The 23,139-nt window shown below is 49.3% G+C and overlaps 1 protein-coding gene and 1 non-coding gene across 2 annotated transcripts in view; both read left to right on the top strand.

Moving 5' to 3' along the window:
- The first annotated feature begins 8,428 nt into the window (after positions 1–8,428).
- Positions 8,429–23,139, top strand: part of LOC135915486 (rhotekin-2-like) — a 76,945-nt gene continuing 62,234 nt past the window's right edge. Inside the window, exon 1 of the mRNA XM_070531309.1 lies at positions 8,429–8,772. Within this exon, the coding sequence (XP_070387410.1) occupies positions 8,638–8,772 (135 nt within the window). The 5' untranslated portion in view covers positions 8,429–8,637. The remainder of the gene's footprint in view (positions 8,773–23,139) is intronic.
- On the top strand, positions 13,400–13,471 carry TRNAT-CGU (transfer RNA threonine (anticodon CGU)). Its single transcript has one exon. It is a non-coding gene; the product is annotated as a tRNA-Thr (tRNA).

Here is a 23,139-nt window from a genome sequence, read left to right as displayed (position 1 = left end):
GTGGATATTGGCAATTTCGGGGAAAGTTCGCCTCGTCAGTCCAGGGTACCTTGGTGAGAAAGTCAGAATACTGCTCCTCCTGAATCAAAATACAATTCGCAAAGTCGAGTCTCTTTTGGAGGTCCCTTGACTCCAGGCATTGATGCAACTGCAGATGATAGGGGTGCAGTCCAGCTGTTTTCAACATCCTCCAGGCAGCTAGAGTCGGACGCACCGAGCTGTGCGCTCACGCTAAGTGTGCTAGCGTGTGGATTAGCCGCCATGAAAAACAATACGTTGACGCGAACCTCATTATTTATGACTGAAGCTCTCTGCCTGTTTCTTGTGAAGCTGCCGCGGTTTGCTTCAGCGACTCGTAGGTGTTGAATTGTCATCGGGATCGGTCGCGTACCCGGGTGCCAGCTTCGAAATATTCTTGCAGCCTGCCGTCTCTGTCCGCCTGCAGCTCCTGGGGCAAGCTGCTTCCTCGTTGAAAAAAGGCGTCACGAAATTGCTCGCGCTTTTAAAGCCTATACACGATAGTCTGTGTGTGCGCGCGTGCGTGCGTGCGTGCGTGCGTGCGTGCGTGCGTGCGTGCGTGCGCGTGTGTGTGTGCGCGCGTGTGCGTGTGTGTGTGTGCGTGCGTGCGTGCGTGCGTGCGTGCGTGCTTATCTCGCGGGCATCCGCAGTAAGCTGAAAAACACTAATACTTCATAGCTAGAAAGACAGAAACTGTTTATTCGGACGTTTTGCAAACCGCTCTGCAACCTTGTAATTGGATTTTTTTTCCTAGCTTCGTTGCTTCGGAAATTGTTTAATTAATCTTGAGTAATTATCTAATTAAAGAAAATACTAGGAATAGCGCGACACACTACGTACAAAAGTGAGCAACATGCATTTGGTCGCGTCGTCTTTGAGTGCATCGGCATATTGTTAAGCTGTGGATATATATATATATATATATATATATATATATATATATATATATATATATATACCGGTTATTTTTCTTCAGTGCTAAAGCACGAGTAATTCACCTCATGATGAGAATGCTCATACACACACGCGCGCGCGCGCAGGCAGATAGCTTTCAACTCGGGTACAGGATAAACTTAGTTTGGCACTGGCAATTACTGTTGTTGCCAATCGCGAAATGGCGGCAGAGAGGAATAATTTCCGAGGGGCTTTTTCTGGAAGCGGTGTGGGTGGCCGACAGTTGCGCCACTGTGCGGGCGCTCGCGTGTGCGAGACGTTTGAGCGCCTGAAATTTGGCGATGCGTGCGCCGTTCATCTTTGAAGTCCCGTCTGGAAAGGAGGCTGCTTCGCAACGTGTGGCGAGAGTAAGGTGGCGGGGAGCTGGCAAGTGCCGCAGGCTGTCTTCTCAGATGCGTGAAACGAAATTAAGAAGTAAAGACACGCAGCTTGCCTCGAAAAACAACCAAGAAAGCTAGGCAGCCGACCGTCTGCGCCTAATGAAAATGGCTCCGCGGACGCTTCGCGCTTAATTCGATTAGTCGTCGCGGAGATTGTGATCTTTCCGCGCTTTCTGTTACGTCGCTCGCCGGCCACTGCAAGACACGCGGAAGTGCGCGCTTCGTCGTCAGTGCGTTGCGCAGGCGGCGGGAGCGAGCGGGCTCTCGGCTGCCTGTCGGCGGGCCGCGTCTTCTCGCAGTCCACGCAAAGGTGCCATCGGTAGGAATTGTTTCAGTGTCCTGTTGTCACACTGCGAAGCAGCTGTCGTCGACCGTTATTTGACTGCTGAAATCGACGCCGCCGGTTTGACCTCCGGTCGCATGCGGCGGCGCATTCCGATTGACGGAAGGAAACGTAAAGAGCGCTCTGTCCTACGGGTGCACGTCAACGAACCTCGTGTGGTCCAATTTAATCCGGAGGCCTCCACTACGGTGTCCTTCGTAGACTCTGCGTGACTTTGGAACGTGTTAGTCCGAGTAATTGATAACCAGTGAGAGACAGTCTGAGTTCGCTGTTTCACTGCTCGCTTTCTTGTCGCTGATGTGCCACCTGGGAAGAGCGTGCACTAGCGTGTCAAGCGCAGCACCCCAACCGGAGGGTGAGATTCTAAGCACGGTATCCAAGTGTCCGCACAAAAAAGAGTGCCGCTGTGCTGGCGGCAAGTCCTAACTGTTGAGTCCAGGCACATTTATACCCCCTTTCACGTACATCCTAATGATAGTCTGAGCTTGTTTACCATCGGAGAGGCAGAAATTGCCTCGCATTTGTTTTTGTTACCTTTATTCAAGGGGCTGGTTGCGGCCCCCCTATGATCGAGTTCAAATGAGTCTTTGTTTGAAGCATGGTCATTACATTTGAGACACTGTGCTGTTGCGCTATTCGATCGTTGTAACCGATCGTTAGTAATGGTCATACTTTAAATGCCTTGAAACTAACCTCCAGGTCACTTTTGTGCTCTATTAGGGCTATGCTTCTAGTCTGTTGAAAGAACATGAGTTCCTGTTCGACGCTATCTTTATGAAGTAAGACATTGCTGTATTTGTATACGTATGGGTACACAGCGCGCAGAAACTAGACGAAAAACAATAAAAACACAGGACATGCACTGTCCTTCATTTGTAGTTAGCGATTGTTGTATACCAGGCGTGTTTTCTTTTTCTTTTTGCTATTGAGAAAAATTAAGAAAAAGAAATATTGCCTGTGATATATATAGCACAAATATGCTGGATTACTCGAAGAGGCTGACGTGCACAAGAAATCGAAGGGAATAATTAATGTATTAACAACATTTCACTAATCACCTCTTTAACAAATTAACTTAGCGCGCATATTGCAATTTGCGAATTGAAGCCAGTGAGGTTACAAGGCACATCCTGTTGAAACGAATTGTGTAACTCGCACCAGTTTTGAGATAAGCGTCGCCAAATTTGCTGGGAAAATGCATTGTTGTTCCACTTACTTTTTTTTTTCTTAACAAAACGTATTTTTAGGCATTCAAGCTCAAAAATTATTGGTGCAACATTGCATTTTTCGGCACACTTTGGGAACGCATATCGAAAATGGTGTCATCCTCGGAACTCATTCCAAGTGAATACGACTTGCGAACTCACCGGATACAATTCGTGAACTGCAACATTTGCCGTAAAGTGAATGGTTTAAAAGCTAGTAAGCTAGACATCGGTAATTAATCTGTGATTAATTTCGATTTCTCGTGCTTATAGTGTCTGTCTCCAGAGTATGTAGTCTAGCACAATCAGTAGAATTCTAAATGTCGCAGGCGGATACGTGTGCACCAACAAGCCAAACCCATAAGTATTCTACCAGTACATATTATGCTCAACTCGCCGTTTTTTGTCCACTTGCGTTTAGTGACGAAGCTTCATTGTACCATCGTGTCATTCGCCTCAAAACACGTATTAAATGCCACGGCCCATTTTTTCTAGCTTGTTGGTGTACATAGCCAAGCCTGAACAGTCGTGTAAAGAGAAACTGTCGGTAATCTCAGGCGGTCGCCGGAAGTATTAACCTCTGTTTTCGAGACGACGTTTACGCCGCTGCTTTGATGCAGCAATTCTTTTGTGACTGTTTTGCGGTGAAGGCGTAGGCGAATCATTTTTCGCGTAGTAGTAGGCGAAACATTTTTCGCGTAGCAGTTAAGCACAAATGCCATTGTATTCGCTTGTAACTTCGCTTAGGAGATATATCTTCTTTCTGTACCAGTCTTATTTGCCTCCGGTTCCTGAGCTAATTGTGTGCACGTTATACAGGGTGTTTCAGCGAACACTTTCAAAAATTTTTTTAAAGGTTACCCGTGGCAGATAGCTTAATTCTAGTCCATGATGTGGTCTACTCGAAGCAGCGGACATTACTTGCACAAAAAATCCACTAATTAACTTTCACAATTCACTAATTAACTTTCTAACTAATTACCTTGTGGTCCATATTTCAATTTACAAATTATAGCCGTGGAGTTCGCAAGGCGGAGCCACTTGGAACGAATTCTCAGGATGACACCAGTTTCGAGATATTAATTCCCAAACTTTGCAAAGAAATGCATTGGCGTTCGAGTTACTTTCTTAACATACGTCGTTTTAGGCATTGAAGCACACAAGTAACTGGAACGACAATGCATTTTCCCGCAAAGTTCGGGAATTAATATCTCGAAACTGGTATCTTCTTGAGAATTCGTTCCAAGTGGATCCGCCTTGCGAACTCCGCGGCTAGAATTTGCAAATTTCAATATGGGTCATAAGGTAATTAGTTAAAAAGCTAAGTAGCGAAATTTTGTTAATTACTCAATTATGCATTTCAATCTTTTTTGCGAGTAGTGTCCGCCGCTTTGAGTAGACCACCTCATGAACTAGAATTAAGCTATCTGCCACGGGCAGCCTTTAAAAAAATTTGAAACTGTTCGCTGAAACATCCTGTACGTATGATTCCTCCTTTTGCCATCTCATTTCTTGTATAGCTTGCGCGTTCTGGCCGGACGCATAGGGTTAAGCGGAAAACTAAACGAGTACGCGCCTCCGTGTTTAACGGGCAGCGATGGTTATCTGACACACGCGACGTAGGCCTCGCTGTGCTTGTCGGTGCAGCCTGGCCGAATGACCTCGGAGGCCGTCAGGAGAGCGGAGGCCTTGCGCGCGTGACCAGAGCATTCACTTGGGAAGCAAGCCAGCCGATGCCACTTTTCTCACCGAGGTCTTTACTGCGCGAATAGGTGCTGCATGAACCGAACCGCGCTCACGAGAAACGAGCATTTTGAAACGAACCCCAATCGTTCATTGTGGACCAAACCAGCGCAGGTGGAGGAGAATATAAATTTGTGGATTAGTTGGCACGCGTCACCGCGGTTTCTCCGTCGTGTCGTTGTTGAGTGCATCAGCAGTACGCGAGGCATAAACACCGTGACAGTCGAGCAATGTGCCTTTGGACACACAGAAAGCCACCGCAATTGTGAAAGCATCGCCGATAGCGGCTCGATTGTCACGGGATAAGCGCCAGTCGGACGCGGCTTCTCGGCGCGCAGCGGCGTTCCAGCAGCCTGCGAGGCGCCGCATCGGGGTGACGGCTGCCAGTGAACGGCATCAACGCCGTGACCTTTGAGGTCACGCGTTCCGTTTCTTCGATGAACGGTGGCATCTAGCAGCGCCGGTCCCTTATGTACGCGAATGCCGCCGAGGTGGGCAGTAATGGACGTCGCCCTTTCGCCGTCTGTGCACCTACGAGGAACTGAAGGAATGCGGCCTCTTTTGCGTGTGATAGAAATAAGCGGTGCTAATTTAACTCGTTTCTCGGCCAAGCCACGCGCTCCCGCACGCGCCACAGTTGTTGGCAGGACTCGATCCTTTCCTGTCTCGACTTATCTCGTATACAAGACGCATGCAGTCGTGATCAAGAGCTGCGCCTCAATGGGCCAGCACGATTTATTCTTACGCTCAGCTAAGGTATTCTCCACATTGTCCTTTAGAGCAAGCGAAAGGGATACAGAAGGGGAGACTGCAGGGCCCATTTGTGTCTGATAAGCTGACAGAGTGCCGTGAGATTACGCGCAGAAACGCGAACGAGCTCGTCATCGTCTGGGATGCCGGTTCCCATATGCAAGCCGTGCGTGTTGTGATGACGCTTCGATTTCCGGCCAGGAAAACCGCCCGCGGTACGCGAGAAAGAGAAAAGGCAGGCTACCCAAACTGCTGTGTTGTATACAAACAGAACGGAACCCCTTTCCCTCGAGCGATGATTGGGGCGACGACGGGGCTGAGCAAGATGGCACACTTGGAAGGGCGAGTTGCGCGAGTGGCGATGATGGTGAGTCACTCGGTCATCGGGACGCGCAACGCACCCCAGAGGGCGAGGATGCCGCGAATCCGTTGCCGAGCGGAGCGTATCTCACGAGAGGCTCGGCAGGCCCGTACGACGGGGTGACGACGACCGGCAGGAAGCCAAATGCGGCGGCGGAAGCTGCGGTCGGGGGCCGCACGCGACGACGCTGCGTGCGGTGGCAAGCGCGCTCGTCTGACTCGGCTGCTTGCCGGATGCTGCAGATGCAGCTATACATAGCGGCGTGCACGAGAGCGAGCGAGGCCTTCACATTGCGGCGCTTTCCACGAAACTAACTTTCATTTAGTCGTCTTCTCCGGGGTGACGCGAACAGGCGGCGGTGGTCTTTCTGCTCCCGGCCGGGTCGCCTCGATCAGCGCGTCAGCTTCGCAGGCGAAACACCGGTTTGCCGCCGCTCCTTGCTGCCGCCGGCGTCCTAGGGAAAATTCTGGCCTGACTTGGGGAGAAGCGATTGGCTGCCCCGCGAGATACTACTGGCGTCGTCGCTGTTCCGTCCTGACTTCTCTACCGCGGCGTTCTTGATTAATGACCGCAATCGGCTACGTGCAACCCCCTACGCAACCCCCCTCCCCGGTCCGACAGTAAGAGAACGGCAATGAACGCAGCGCGGATAAAAATTTTCGTTGCTATCATGAATGATGTTTCTTTCTTTAGGGGTGAGGCCAAGGTACGCTTTTGATTTATGGTCTCGTGGCAGTCAATGTCCCATCTTCCATGCCGTCATCCGGTAGCCCTTACTGAGGTCGATCCTGCCTTACGAGAGCAGTGGGACGACACTCTGCTTTTATGCGAGCTTGGATTGTCGGTTCTTTCGAATTGCACTTAGAGAGTTATAGTTCTGCAACGTATGTACAGTCACGACATGGTGTCTGCTGGACACCGCTGTATTTTCTACGGGTGTACGAATATCCAAAACTTTCCAATAACTAGTCCAATTCACTTCGACCTTCGAATCGAAGTCACTGTTCGTAAGTACAGATATTTTTCGAATAGATTTCGAATATTTGAAGTCGCCAGCTGTGCCCAGTCAAGCATAAGATTAGAGCAAATGTGCTCGAAATTCGATCCTGGCTGGCCGTAACACGAGTACAAATATGTAGCGGAGCACGCTATGGTCGCTCAGGGAGCCAGACTTTTTTCAGGCTAAACCGCTACCTTTCGCACTCGCCAATCAGTGCTGAGCATGCGAATGAATAGCTTACTTGCTCCTGTTGCACAATTGGTGCTGTTAATAATAAATAACGTTCCATAACGTGCGATATAATGACAAGAACTTGCTAATGTTGTGAATATACTAAGGTGTTATAATCGCTTTACATTAATGGCGAGAACAGCAGATCATTATTCGAGAAATATTTGAAACGTATTGGATATTCGATTCGATTCGGTCTGGGAAATTACTGTTCGGACAAACCTAGACTATTTTCGTTAGGCCTCTAGTCATTCAGCAAAATGCGTAAAGCACCATCGTAAAGCGTGCTTGTGGGCCCATATACATTAATGTCCTACAATTCGATGTATCTCTCTGTGCTCTAACCATTTGCTCTTCGTTATTTTTATTGGGTTACGTAAAACCTTATGTTGATAGACAAAGTGGTAACAGAAGTGCTATTACCATGAGAATATCAAACTGAAATTGGGTATTGTGCTTGCTTCCATGCAGCCATTTAGCCCAAACCATTCCTTTTAGCTCGGCCTGCGTCGAACCTCTCGAATGAAGCTTAAGTAAACAGCACATGCCTTTCTTGCGGTCTGTGTAGACGCAGAGCATTTGTTCTTCTGCCCTCCTTACATACTTCAGTTTCTTCTTCCAACTAATCGCCTTTATTTTTATATGCCGTTTAGAGCTGCACGGAGCTGACTACTACCATGACATTTCGCTAGCAATTAAGACGGTATAAGATAAGAGTAGCCGCTGGCAGCGCGACGGCTTGTTAGCTCTCAGACATAATTGCCAAATGTGCCATTATTTGTATTACGAACAGCGGCAGGCAACGCCAATTCTTTGCTGTACGCATAGACGTATATTTCTTATATTTCCCTGAAAGAAGCGCCGCTCTCAACGATCATCCCCATGTGTGTTATTATGTATGGTATGACTTCTTAGGAAAGCGGCATATTTCATATGCAGTTCCGAACTCCGTGTTCCTTCGGTGCTCAGACTAGCACTTTAGCGCGTTTATAGCTTGAATCTCGCGTGTGCGCTCCAGTTACTTGGGCTGAAATCGATGCGCTATGAAGCAGACGGCTAGCCTTCACGAGTGATTACAAAAACTGAAGCATAGCTCAGATCATTGAAGCTAGTGCTGTGAGCTTATATTGCATGGTTGGCGCCTCCCTCACAAAATTCCGACCACATTGAGTGGTTTGAGCGCAAAGGCGATGCTGCACCTAATTGCGGTTCTACAGAGAGACGAATCCTTAGTCCGAGCCGTTCGCATTACCGGAACAACCGTGCTATTGACCTAAAACGAAGACAGCGAGAAGGCAATCAGTGAGGAGGAAATCGAAATATGCCGCGGGCTCCCGCTCCGCGAGCGTTGCCGCTGAATGCTAGGGAGAAAGAGCCGCCAGCCTGGGGATATTCTGGAGGAAGCGTTTGTCCCTCCAGATGGCGCTGCCACGGAGAGCGGCAGACGACAAAGTTTGCCTGCTGCGTGCGGGCCACGGGGTCTCGTAGTATTCGCGATGGCTCATCTTGTGAGCCGTGATATCACATTGTGACGAGTTCATGTGGTTCCCTTCTGGCATCGGCCGCTTTGTGTTCATCGCCAGTGTTGACTCGTGAAGGCTCCCCCGGAGGGGGGTGGGGGGCGAAGAAGGAACACTGCTTTTCTCACCAGGATGGATTCATGCTTCGGCGCGCGTAGCCTGTTCGGAGGACACTCGAGCACGGACACGCTGTTCAGCAGCACTCAGCTCGAAGTCATTCAGGACCTGGACCTCTACTTTATTCGCCAGATAGCGCACAGCCTCGGGGTGAGTAGAGTACGGTGGCGGCCAGTGTGCGTGCGCGCGTGCCGGCCGCTCCGAGCGCTTGTCAAAGTGGATGGATGCAGTGATAAGCTCCTCGTGGCGGCGGTAAGGGACCGCGATTCAGGTTTGCCTTCCTTCCTCGTAGCAGCGGGTTCGCGGCGGGCCTCTGCCGCAAAGCCGCTGCGTGGAAGGTTGCTTTTGCTCCGGGCAGTTTTCTCACGCTTCAACCGAGATAGATCGGCGCGCGTCCACGGGTGCACGTTTGGTGCAGTGCTCAAGGTGCATGTACCATTTTACGGGAAGGCGGCATCAGGTGTTGAGGCGTTCCCGCAGATTCACGTGCGGCCTTAACAACGCCTCAGCGACTACTGCTGTTGACCCGGCGCCTGGCATTCGCCGTCTCATCGTTGCGGGATGCCCTGGAGCAGGTGGCTAACGTGCCGGACATGCGCTGTTACTGCACAGTGAGGCGAGGTTATTTGCGAGTCGCGTTACCATGCCCGTTAACCTATCCACCTTCCCGTTGAATGCTCGGAAAATGATCATCTTGCCGAAGTGAATAAGAAAAAAAAATGATCTGCAGTGGCCCGAGACGGGCTACCTTTATTTATTTTTTCTTCTCTTTCTCGCCTCTGGAACCGCTTCCAGCTGTGGGGTATACGCGGGGAGCTAGGTAATGTATCCGCCTCACCCATGCATACGAAGCAGTGCCGTATTTTTAAGGATGCGTAACGGCCAGCGCTGTTTGCACGTGCGTGCGCGTGTGTTTAGGGCGTGTTGTCGCGGGGGTCTGTTCGAGACGAAGAGCGAAGGGGAGGCCGTTATTTTTAGACTCGGCGACGAACCGCGTCCACCGGCCAGGTCGCCGGAGTTGCAGATAGAACTCCGCTGAATCCGTTCTTCCTTGTAGCTGCACCATGACTTCATTTTGCGACATCAGAAATGAAAGAATACAATCGTTGACTTTTAAGACGTAAACAACAAGGCCCTAACCGGATGTTTTCGTCGTGAAGTGAGCGCTCTTCTCGATGCGTTAGCTTTAAGAATGAACCAATCGATTTCCAAGTCCTTGTAAGTGAAAGTAGTCACACATTGATTGTACTGTGAAATCCGCTGCTGCTGACTCGAACGCTTGTATATCAACCACAAAACACCGTTAGCCGGGTCTTTTGCATCGATGGCGGCAGATGAATCTGGCGTGTGTAATTCACATCAGAACGATAGCAGCGACCGCGTGGTCGCTCGACGTTGTCGTGTATACATCCAAGTGTCCACTTGGGGATATCGCAACGCTCTTCGACGGCCGTTGGCGTGAACAGAAGGCGTCGCTACATGTTCTGCTGGACGTGGGAGTCGATGACGAGCGTACGTCAACAGCTCTTAGTCACTGCGCATGAAATGACCACTAATAGTAGGAGGAACGTGGATCCAGGGTTGTCATATTATTATAAATATTTCAGTAATATTTATCTTTAGAAGTTTTCACTATTTTATGAGGTGCTACCGAGCACGAGAAAAATACGCTTGTAAAACATGGTGGAATGTTCATTGTATGTGAAACGCGTTTTGTTTTCATAATAGCAGAACCAGGATTCCAGTGGCCGTGAGGTGCACAACCGCCATATATTTACGTCTGCTGTGTTTTAGAAATACGAGGCTATAGCTTGAGTTCAGTAGCTTCATTGCTCGAAACCAAGGTGACACAAGACTCGTCTCCTTTCTCGTGTGATGTCTCCTCTATTCGTATACACGCGCACCGGCGAAGGCGCTTGCAAGTGACCTTGCACAACGCCTCGCTGGTCTAAGAAAAAAAAAAATTCTGGGGTTTTACGTGCCAAAACCACGACATGATTATGAGGCACGCCGCAGTGGGGGACTCCGGGTTAATTTTGACCACCATCTTTAACGTGCCCCCAATGCACGGGACACGGGTGTTTTTGCATTTCGCCCCCATCGAAATGCGGCCGCCGCGGCTGGGATTCGATCCCACAACCTCGGGCTTAACAGCGCAAGCTAGCTGGTCTAAGGAGAACAAAACCTGTGCCAAAAACCCCGAACTACGAATTTCTACAGCCGACACGTGCTGCCGTCCAACAGTTGTTGTGGAGTACTCGTGCAGCTGCGGGTTAAAAATATCGCCTTGCGCCATTATACGCCTGCCGCGCTGTTCTCACTACCTTCCATATATCTGCGATACTTGGAACAAGCATTTGCCACATAGTCAGAAAGACACAATCTTTGCACCGCAGTGTGGACTCTTTATATCCATTTATTCATGCGCTCTCGGGCATTTTGCCGTCGTTAAGAAATTAGAACTGCGGGAAAACAAACATTTAGACGCTTTGCGTGCCCGTTTCACACCTTTTCTCACTCCCCATTTACACGATTCGCCGGCCCATGTCTGTAATCTAATTTCTAACCTCCTCTCCCCGTTCGTGCCCATCAGGCTAGCTGTGTGTCATCACTTCTTTGACGCGTGCACTTGTTTCAGCGCTCAACTGCACTCCCACAAGCAGTGACTTTGTTTTATTTGTCTCTCTCATTTACGTATACGCGTCCTGTCATGTTTGTGATGGAGCAGATTTTCCGCCGGTCTTTTTATATCATCCCCATTCCTTAGGCCTCACTCGGGCTCATTCAAACTCATTCGGACTCCAACTCGGGAATGATGTACCCGACACAGCCCAAACGGGAGTACGAACTCGCCTGAGTGAACGTTGGCAGCTAGGAGCGTGTTCGCGATAGGTTATTCATAAACGGAGCGCATCTTAAGTTGCCATATTGAGCAGGCTTTTGTTTACGCTCGCCGTGACACTGAATTGGACAGTTGAGCTGGTCGCCGGTTGGTAGCGAGATGATTACCGCGTTTTGGTAGAGGCCATGAACTGCGGCGAACCAGTCGTAGCTCTAACTCATGTAGCGGCGTTGATTGAAAGCTTATAGAGAAGCAGGCTCACGGTCATGGATGTTCTCAAACAGATGGAGGGTAGGAGTGAGAAGGTTTAATCTTGACTCCTTTATATCATAGTACAGTTGAGTCTATTACCTTAAAAGTCCCTTGCAGGGCCATTACATAAGAGGTAGGTTTTTTATAAAATAGCAAAAACATCGTGAGAAATAATCATATAACAAAATGGTCGGTTATAAGCCTTCACATGTGGTGAATTAGCGAGCCTCGGTCCAACACGACCTCAGGCTAAATGATGAATCGTTCTACTGCTCCTTTGAAACTTTCGTGTTCCATCGCTCCAGTCTTTAACTTCTTTATTCCAACAGGGCAGTTCATGCGACTACCGAAAGATGGAACAGTTGCGATGCGCGCGGCCTTTCGATTGATTTACTTTTCCTGATTAAGAAAGTACGCCGCTACCTATGATATACATCTGTTCAGGTACGTGGGCTTCACTCGCCGCTGTCCGCTGGAGCCCTTAAAGAAAAGAAAGAAAAGGCGTATATATATTTCTTAATTCTGCCGCAAATAACGTGTTTTGAAAGGCCGCTACTGTAGTAATTAAGTTTTTGAGACCTTTTATATACAGTACGTCTTCCTATTAGATTTCTTTCTTTCTTTCTTTCTTTCTTTCTTTCTTTCTTTCTTTCTTTCTTTCTTTCTTTCTTTCTTTCTTTCTTTCTTTCTTTCTTTCTTTCTTTCTTTCAATTTAGAAACGACGAACAGTGCTTTCAAGCGTTTGTTGACGGCCCGCTAAATCGGACATGGATGCATAGGTCAAGACGTGCGGGGAAAGTGGTTGTGAAAGTCACACCGACAGGACAGTGCCGAGAGGCAACGCATTCAGGACCCGCTTCCGGCGCACTTTCGGTGCTGCGACGAAGGCACTGCTGCCTCGACGTCGCGCCCGCACGTCGGCGATGGCGAGCGGCAGGCGAAGAAAAAGCGCTTTTGTTTTCTGTGGCATTCGTCCAACCCGCGCGACGCAGCTTGGAAAAAACGCGGTCACGCTCCTCGGCGAACGGTGCGCGGCCGGTCCCCGGTTCCCTGCCTTTCTATCTCCGTGGCGGTGGAGCGACCCGGAGGAAGCCCCGTGATTGCACTGCGAAGAGGTCGACCTGACGACGCTGGCCATCGCCAGTCGTGCCCTAGTCCCGCAAATGGGCCGCTGCTCGTGGGCAGCGAGCGGTCAGGGCGGTGTGTCCATCCGTGAACACCGCAATCCGCGCGCACATGCGTCTCCGGCTCTGAGTCGCGCTTCCCGAGCCTCGGTCGCTGGACGACTTGGACCGAGGCTCGCTAAGGTTTTACAAGTGTCTTCGCGTGACGAACTACTTTCGGGCGCGTTGACATTATTTTGTTCCGAGGAGACTGTGAAAGCCTTCGTCAGAATACTTGGCCAGCCGCTTGTGTTGAACGAGAGCAAAACGCGCGGTAAGTCGGTGTGGGTTTCTCCGGCGACTGGTCAGTGTTGTCAGTGCGTGGCGCACGCCTGGGCTTTCGCGCCGCTGTGCGAGTTTACGGAAAGAAAGAAATGATAAGTTAATGGGAATGAAAGTGGATAAAAAAAAGCAACTTGCCGCAGGTGGGGAACGATCTCACGTCTTCGCATTACGCGTGCGATGTTCTACCAATTGAGCTACCGCGGCGCCGTTCTTCCATCGGCGTTCTCCCACCGGCGCCGCGGTAGCTCAATTGGTAGAGCATCGCACGCGTAATGCGAAGACGTGAGATCGTTCCCCACCTGCGGCAAGTTGCTTTTTTTTATCCACTTTCATTCCCATTAACTTATCATTTCTTTAATTCAATCAGTAAGTACAAGTAATTTCCCCTGAGTTGTCCTTGGTGTCTTTGTTGGCTTATTATGCTATTACATGGGGGAAGTAGCTCTAAAATTTCGGAAGGCGACAGAACAGAGCGTGTGCATACTATAGTCACGCTCTGAGTGACCAGGAGGTAGAAAACTTCGTTCATATTGAAGTAGAAAACTCTTGGACGTGGCCGGTTGGTTCATGGTGTGGCAGAATGAGCAACGAAGAAACACTCGGGGATACATCGCCATGCACAGCCGTTGTATGCCTTCTCAGTGGCCCCATTTAGTTTCCCACAACAACGCAAACACGCCTGGAGCTTTCCCAAGGGATGTCGATGTCCATGTGGATCAATTGTTACGAGAGACGGTGAATTTTACGAGCCATACGAGGCAGTTCTTGCCAGACGCCGCTTCACAGCCAACGTGATGCCCAATGTGGGAGAGCTCGTGCGTTGACGAAGCTGGCGGCACGTTTTTACAGCCTTTGCGCACGCACATTATCGAGAGAGTCTGAGGAGTAGCAGCGAATGCGTTCCAGCACAAGGAGCTATCTTTATCGCCTGGTGGGCGCCGTTGCGATGTGGTCAGGTTGTTCACGCCGCGTGTGAGGCTGTGGCGCCGTATTTTCTCAGGCTCCCGTTGTACCATCTCCGTGTGACGAGCCGCGTTAGATCGGCCATAAACTATCCTTCCCAGCGTGCGGGTGCGTATACTGTCCCACTTCTGGGCGTCCTCGTATGCGGCGCCACTTTCGGGGTCAGCAGGGAGGACCGCCGTACGACTGGCGCCCGTTGTGCATACACACGCACCGCACAAGGACCACCTTATATAGTCGCAGCGTCTCACGGAAACCGTGCAGCAACAGCAGCGTTGCGCACTTCAGAACAGCGACTCCATTGAGCAAACTTCTTTTCCCAACGCGTAAGAACGGTCTGGAATTGACGTCACGGATCCGATTTAGAGCCCCATTCGCTGCTTACAAGATATAGTCCTGGGCATAATATGGAGATGCGGATTGGGTAAAGGTGCTGAACTTTTCACCGTGTTAGCGGTATACGGTTTCTGTTGTTCCGTTACAGGCCGTTAACCCTTGATATGATTTGTATATTATTTTAATACATATGAATGATATTGTCGACGTATTTAGTCAACCCGTTCAAGTAGGGTTGTTTGCTGATGAATGTTTTGTTTAATGATGTTAACTGCTGTGAAGATAAAGTTCTTAAGCTGTAACCGTCAGAACATTAATTCCTGGTGCAGCCAGTGGAGCATGCAGCTTAATACTAACCGAAGGGCTTACATGCATATAAGTAAGAGAAAAAGAAAAGCAAAAAGAAGAAGAAAAAATACCTTTGTCGTTTTCTTACGATCTTGCATCTCAGCACTCATATGAAGTTGGGATAAAGGGGCGGGGAATTGTGCGGATAAGTAGAATGTACAGCAGAATTGACGAAATGCTACGCTTAATTCCCACACTTAATTCGCTTGCAATGCTTGCTAGCCACAGCTATAGTTTGCTGAAGGTTGCTTTGAACTGAATTACGGTGGAAAAGCGGCGGAAACTACCGGCATCGCGCGGGCAGAGCAGCTGCGCGTGCGCTGTGAGCGTGGTGTGATAGCGGTCTGTCTGACCTCTGCGACCGCATACTCACCACGAACATTTCGCATGTAAAAACTGCCTCTCATTGGCCGGTGGTCGCCTTTCGTGGTTGGCCTACGCTCGCCCTTTCGAACCGTTCTTACTTCCATAAGAAGTTCATGTATTCCTTCCCGGGTTATCCGTTGCCGCGTGTCGCCGTTTCACTGCGGTGCATGTTTCTGGCGCCAAGGGCTGCTCTCATTGTTCCCCTACTCTCCCGCCGACTGGCCAGAGGCGGCCGTTTCAGGCGAGATGAGAGGAAAAAGATGGCGGTCAGCCGAAAGTTCGCGAGCAGCTCGCTCGTCAAGGTGAAGGGCCCCTGGTGCGGCGAAATGTGCACGCGAATGGCCATTCATTCTAGCGGCTGCATTTTCTTCTTGTGCTGTACGTTCCTTTTCAGTATTGTCGGTGCTTCTATATAGCCTCACTGCAGAACCCGCTTATTGTTTTCCTCCTTTTTAAGCGAACCATCTTGGTTGCGTGCCCCTCGAGCAATAAGCGTATAGATATCGCCTAATATAACGCGTCGTGCACGGTGGAAAACCTAATTGGTGCGATCAAAATGTCTTTCTTTCTTTCTTTCCTTCCTTCTTTCTTTCTTTCTATTCGTAGAGTGTGGCATCGAAGTCCGTTTGCTTGAAAACAGACAAAACATTGGCGGTGCATCCATCCTTTCGTTTTCTGGGGCGCGTCTGGATATAACCTGGCTTCAATGACGTGATATGCCGCGAAGGTCACGTCACTGAAGCCACGTTATATCCAGACGCGCCCCAGAAAACGAAAGGATGGATGCACCGCCACTGTTTTGTCTGTTTTCAAGCAAACGGACTTCGATGCCACACTCTACGAATAGAAAGAAAGAAAGAAAGAAAGAAAGAAAGAAAGAAAGAAAGAAAGAAAGAAAGAAAGAAAGAAAGAAAGAAAGAAATTTTGATCGCACCAATTAAGTTCTCCACCGTGCACGACGCGTTATATTAGGCGATATCTATACGCCTATTTCTCGAGGGGCACGCAACCAAGATGGTTCGCTTAGAACCACTCGTATTCACACTGAGAGCACCTTGTTTCCTTCCGCTCCTTTCTTTCTTTTCATCCCTTGAGCCCCTTCCCCCGTGTAGGGTAGCAAACCGGCCGTGCGTATGGTTGACCTTCCTGCCTGTCCTTCCTTATTTTGCTCCTCATCCCCTTACCTCGAAGAGCCGCCTAGCCGCGGCCTTCACCGTAGGTATATGTCGTATTTTTGGCAATTACGTGTACGCGGCTTGGACGGCGTCTCCGCGCTCCGCCTACGCTGGAGCGCTCGGACGGTGAGGAGGTACACACGAAGCTGGCCGGATATTTCAACAGAGCCCGCATTTAGAACGCAGCGAATGCCGTCACCCTTTGCAGTTGGCGCTCAGACAAAGTGCGCGCCGCTGTGCGCTCACCTCCGCTCCTCTTGGTAATCCTTAAATGACGTCAGTTCATCAGATGCGTGGAATTGGGCAGCATGCTGGTAGGTGAGCTGGTGTGTGCCGCGGAATTGCAGAGGCGTTCGCTCTTCAAAAGCCTGCGGCATAATTCACAAATCTTTTCGTTTGTAAGTGCTATTTGCCATTTGCGGGCCGCCTTATTCGCTAATATATGTCCAGTACCAGGATCGGCTGGCATTTGTTCTTACAAACATTTCTAGCGTAGGCGATTCTTTTTTATGAGTGCAGGACCTGACCAGCATATTCACCGACTGCACCCTTGCACCCCCTTGCGCCATAAAAATCCATACATCAGCATTATAGTGACTATAAAACCTGATTTGGGCATGCTGCGTCAAAGAAGGAAACCATCGAGGACATGCATTGCGCACGCAGAAGCAAGTAACCTGCGGAGCTCATTCGGGTATCTCTTTCCAAAGCATCCAATAGATTATAAACCGCCATCGTTTTGTGATCAAGTTCGCGGACTCCCGGAATCCGGTTGTCAGTCACGAGCCAATTTTTTTATTGCCCTCAGTTGGAGCAGCAAGGTGCTTAGTATAATTTATCTATCTTCTATTTCTTCCCCGACAGAGAATTCTATCAGGAATGGAACCTAAAGAAAGGTGCTGTACGTCACTGAAATAAATGCTGGCAGAACAACAACAGAAAGTCGCTTGAAGGTTGAACCGTACTTCCTCTTTTCGCCTTCCTTTAAACCCTCCAATGGCGTCGATCATGGACCTCTGTCGCTGAGTGGGCGCCAGTTCCGTTATTACTTTTTCGCGCCACCGGCCGTCGTGTTTTCGCGGTACATTTTTCTCCCTCTGAAATCTGCATCGAGAGTTCGGTTATTCTATAATATCCACCGCACTGTGTACCTAACTTTGCTTGAGAGAGCTTAGGCGCACAGTAATCCCATTTTTCATCATTCCCATCGGGAATAGAGAGCTATAAGCTTTTAATCTGACTCTTGGAGCGTTTGTTGGGTATTCCCCCGTGCTTAGACAGCTTGCCTACATTTGACTCGGACTGCTCGAAAAGAACAGCCCGATGCTTCAAGTACGACAGTTCTCTCTTTTCTGCAGATCCTTCTACAGGTTCGGACGAACTATTCTTTGACGTGTTTTTGCTGTATCGATCCTCCTTCGCTTCCTTTCGAGCTATACGCTCCCCATTTTCATTTCATTTAAATTTTGTTTGTTTCTTGTGTTTTTTGCCTTCGTCTTTCTGGCCCTCGCGGTCGCGTGCGCATGTCGGCGGGGAACTATTTTCCTCGCCGCTTCCGCTGCACCTGCCAGCCTGGCGAGGTCTGAGCCCGCGGCCTTGTAGGGCCGCGCCCCGGAATTGTCAGGGCGTTTCGAGGCCGAGTGCTCTGGAACCAGCGCTGGTGCCGGAAACGTCGCAGCCGTCAAGCGAGACAAGAACCGCTGCTCCGGTCGCTTGGGCGCATTCGTCGACGCACATTGTCGCCAGCCGTCGCCCACGTCCGATATAGCGCAATCTCTGCAAAGATGCGTGCTACCACAGCAGTACTTGCCTTATACTTTGTTATAAGTTTGTCCCGGCTGCGCTGTCTAGGACAGATGCTGCAAGGATGCTCCGCCTACTTGCACTCCAGTGCACTACATCAGAGTAGAATGAACCGCATTATATCCACGCCCGTCCGTACACCCTGGTTACAAACTTAAGCCTTCGAGTTCGACCAAAACTTCCCCGAAGAGACGCGACCCTTTTGCGTGGGCTATGGTTGGGCGTCGCATTCACTGAGGACTAGGCGTTCCGCATAGGTTTGGCTTACACCGCAGCACGTGGCGATTGCGGCGTCATGGAAGCGATTGGGTATGTTGTTTGCCAGTGCCCGCAGTACAGTGTGCAGAGACAATCGCTTTCCGTCGTGCTGAACCAGTTGGACGACCAGCCTCTGTCGGAAGAAAGAATTTTGAAACATCGACGCGTCTTAACATTGCATCAGAAGGCCGTGCAAGCACTACTGCGCTTCTTTAGATCGACCGGCCTGTGTGAACGCCTGTGATTGGAACGCCTTTTTTGTTACCTGTTCTTGTTTTCTTTTCGTGCCTTTTTTTTCTCTCCCTTTGCCCGCTTTCCAACCTCTACATTCTCCACCCCAGTGCATGGTACCGAAGACTCGCCTCTGGTTAACCTCTCTCTCTCTCATCTCTCTCTCTCTCTCTCTCTGTCCCGAGAAGTTGAGCGCGCGCTGGTTCTATTTTAATGCGTCAGCATTCCTTGGCGAATACCCCAGCTCCGTCAGACGAAAACGCACGCTAAAGGTGTACTGCCGTGTATCTGCGCAAAAATACGTAATTTGCGAAGTTAGGACATTTACTCGCTGTTATGGTGTAAATGTAGATGATTGGTAGCTACCATAAGAATACATAGGGCTCCACAGAAAATGCATTGGGAAGCTTATAGTAGGGGCGGACCAATTAAAATTTGGGGGTGGGCCTACTTGAAATTTAGAGGTGTGTCAGCCTGACATTTGGAGGTGGGTCACTTGAAAATGGGGGTGAGCCAACCTAAATTTGGGGGTGTGCCAACTTAAATTTAGAGGTGAATGAAGAAAAACTCTCATGGATTTTCTGCATTCTTCCTTTATTATTCTTTGCTCTCCAGTTTATTTAGTTTTTTTTTTAAATTACTTTTCCTTCTTCTTCCTTTTTTTTTTATCTTGGTCCACTTTGCTGTACTCTTGCCTAGAGGGTTGCCGGACTGCTTCACTGACCCGTGTCATTGCGCCGTGTCACGTCATAGCGTAAGCCACGGAAGTGCGAAATGTTTCGATATTTTATTTATATATATATTTTTGAAGCTTGTATTGCTTTGCCTGTTTCTCCAACTCGCATCAGCGATATTCGTTCCAGCGTCGTCACGAACTATTCGCGAATAGCCGGCGGTGCTCGCGCGTCCATATGAAGCTATGTTGAGCCCGTAAATATTATATGACAGGAGAATGAATGAATCTAACTAAAGATTGGCCTGTGCTTGGGTTTGTGCATTGTGCCATGGTGAGATAAATTAGCGTCGTGTACTTGTGGGGATTAATTTATAAGCTTTGTTCGTCGCCTGAGTGAAAGGAGGCCGTAATCGCGAGTGTAAACTAGCACAGGCAAACCGAAACTTCTGGCTGTTTTTTGTTACAAGTTCACTGTTCAGGCTGAACAGCGCGTCTCTCACGCGAATGCTATAATATTTTCACTGTTACGTCGGAAAGCTCGGCGAGTATTTTACATTAGTTTACGGGTTTTAGCCATGTAATGAAACTTCGGGTGCTTGCGCCTTGTAAATGGATCGTAGGTCGCACGCTGACTTGTTCTGCGCAGAAGTGCGCAAAACAAGTCATTTTGCAAAGTTAAGTGATTTGGTAATGATGCCGATTCGTATATACTCAAGCGTCACGTTTTCGCTTTTGGCCACAGTTTTCGTGGGTCAGCCTCTCGTCGCGTTTGTCGCTTTGTTCCGAGAATGAGGCAGTTCGATTTGTACAACTGCAGCGTAGGCTTGGTTTTGTTGGTCCGACAGCAATTCAATTTCTGAACCAAGACCTGTAAGCGGATACCATATGACGACGTTTGCGTCGGCAAGGGCGTTCTCGACTGGTCCTTGTACATAACAGAGAGGTGGCGCCTAATATTCAGGGCGCTCTGAATGTGTTTGCGTGAGCTCAGCGCACCGAAAATGGCAGTGTGTCAGTCCTCCTGCAAAGGTCGAACCTCTGTCTGCGTGCGAGGTTGCGATTTTATCCGTCGCACGCTCGCGGTACCCGTGGCGAAAGCTCGCCTGGGTGCGCCCACCGAATATGCGCTACAGCAGGTGAAGTGATTGTGATGGAATGCTGCACCATGACGGAGCTAAGGAGAGCGACCGTCAAGGCGCACGCGTGCTGTGAACTTAGAGCTACGCCGCGCCTCTGGCGTTCCGTACCGCCCCTCGCGAGCTGCTTCGTCCCTGGCTATTTCTTGTTCTACCACTTCATTGCGCATGCTCGCCGCGGGAGCGTTTCATAAACCTCTACACGCTGTCCTAGATATTTAGGTATATGTGGCGGCATATTTGTTCGCAAGCCTTGGGAGCAGTACGTAGAGCGCTGCACTCAAGACGGTCCCGTTGGCGAAATTAGTTGAGCGATTGTATTGCGGCCGTGGCCCTTGTGGGCCTCGTAGGCCTTATCTTCGTTTGCTGCTCTCTAAACAAGTTAGCAGTGCAAAAATAAAACAAGAGCGTTAGGCACAAAGTGGCAAGTTATCGTTTGTGTTTAATTGAAGACAGTTCCCAAAGAATCTGTCCGCAGACTGCGCGGCATTTCTGCCCCGTATTCGCGTACGGTTCATGTTCTGCATTGTTGCCCCTTAATTGTTGCACATTGTTGCACTGTTTCGATCGCAAAGTTACATTTACGGAGTGGACCTTTCTTTGTGGTGTGCACCCTCTTTACGCTCTCTCTTTGTCTTCCATGCGTTGCGTTTAGTTGTATGCGGGAGTTCGAACTCACGTTCCAATACAGTGTCTCATCGTATTTCATATTCAGCTTGCCTTATTGTCTATCTAACTCCGAAGGTCATATTACTGGAAGTAAATCGCTTTGTCAAGTGGCCGCTTGGCCAACCGGACGAGCGCTGTCCCCTCCACGTTTCGACTGGTCACAATCGGTTCTGCAAGTCGCCAAGAACAAATGCATTCCAGATGACCCGAAGCGCCATTCTTTCGCTGGAAACCGGCGCATTCAGCTCGACATGACCGATGGTCTATGTGGCGAGTTGTGCAAGAAAGAAATGTCAGCACGCTCCAAGCATTCGCACGCATAGCAACTGCACCAGCGTGCAGGTGCCTTCGCGAACGGTATGAGCAATCGTGGAGTGTCCAAAAAGTTCTGTGACAAAGAGGACAGTGCACGCCATCAAAATTTCTCCACAGAGATCGTCCTCTCGCGTTTCTGTGCTTCCTTTCGCAACGTCCGAATCTTTTTCGACGGTGTCGTTTCGCCTTGGCGAGTGGCGCAAGCGGTATTGAGGCTCCGCGCTCTTTTGTCTTCCATCGAAACTCTTGGTCGTCGATTTAAACTGGGGAGAACCGCGCGTGAGAAGGGAGCACCCTGACGACTCTCTTTGGACACGGTTCTCCGCGCCGACTGCGAGGGGTGATGCCGCGCTGCGTGAGAAGGGGGCGCACAGCTTCCCTGAAGGAAAGTGGGCGTGGCGCGATCCCCTCCTGGGCACTCTCTCTCTCTCTTCTAACGTGCGTCGTGTGCACGCGCATGCGTGCTTGTGTTCTTTTTGCTGACGTTGGTTCGCCGTACGAGTGCTCAGGCTCATTAAAGCAGTAAGCAGGAATAGGAGAAAAAAAAAAAACGAAAGGAAAGGAAAGGAAAAAAAAAAAGAAAGAACACCGTCGCCTTCCACTATCGCGCTACCCTGTGTTTTGTTGCTACCCTGTGAAAAACAATACAGCTAGAAGCGAGATGCGCGCTTATTGGCGTGCAAAGATCCGGTCGTGTAGTAGTGCCATCATTGGGGGCTGGGGTCTCGGGGGCGAGGAAAAAGGGGCCGCGTATTGCGGCGGGCGATGTTGGAGCAAGGGGCAGTGGGATTTGGATGCGACCCACCGCAATGCTTACGAGCACGCTCTTCCCCCTGGGCGCATCTTACCCCTCCTCCAATATTGAATGCGCGATTGCATGATCCTGTTTCGTTTATAAGCTTGAGAGGAACTAGCTGGTAAGGATACAGCAGAGCCCCTTTTCGTTCTGTCTCGTTACAGGGCACTCTTCCCATGGAAAGGCAAGGAAACGATGTCTGTGTTATATAACCTCTGTTCATTTACGCGTCGCATCCATCGTTGCCTACGCGGTAAATTGTGTCTTCCTATAAGAAGGCGCGATCTACCGCGTATGCCTCTGTAGAGTTACAGGCGTGAAAGTTCAATAAATATTAGCGTCGACGGTTGTTAGGGGTTGGCTTAGTCTGTTATTTTATTTTTGTTATTGTTTTCAATTCACGCGTGTCTTAAAGTGCCATACACAAAAACTTTTCTTTAAATTGGAAGGCAGGATTTAAACAACTTCTTCTGAATAAACATGCCTTATTTAATTTATTCAACTACTTAAAGTGCAGGAAATGGTTCATTTTATTTTTTGGCAGGTAATTTTTGTCATAAGATGTAGTAAAAGTACTAGTCGCACCAGCAGTGATACGTAACTAATGAATTGCTGAATTGAGTAAAGCTTTGGCGTTTGTGTAGCTAAGTGGGGCACCTGTGCAATGAACTAGGATAAATGCAATGTGATGAATATTAAGAAAGTAATCTTCGAAAAACTAAGCTAAGTGAAAAAAAATGCTGATTAGAACCAAATTCATTTGCAAAATGAGCTGTAAATGCAAGAATATTGCATCAATTCCTTGTGTTCTAGTTCGTTGCACACATCTCTATGTGAGGAATGAGTATGCAAAATTTCACATCAAAGTATTCACACACACAAAAAAAAGTTATCATAGTTTGC

This window comes from Dermacentor albipictus, chromosome 1, assembly GCF_038994185.2.
Source record: "Dermacentor albipictus isolate Rhodes 1998 colony chromosome 1, USDA_Dalb.pri_finalv2, whole genome shotgun sequence".
NCBI classification, from domain to species: Eukaryota; Metazoa; Arthropoda; class Arachnida; order Ixodida; family Ixodidae; genus Dermacentor; species Dermacentor albipictus.
The sequence above is the reverse complement of the archived record's forward strand: the minus strand, read 5'-3'. Positions and strand labels throughout refer to the sequence as shown.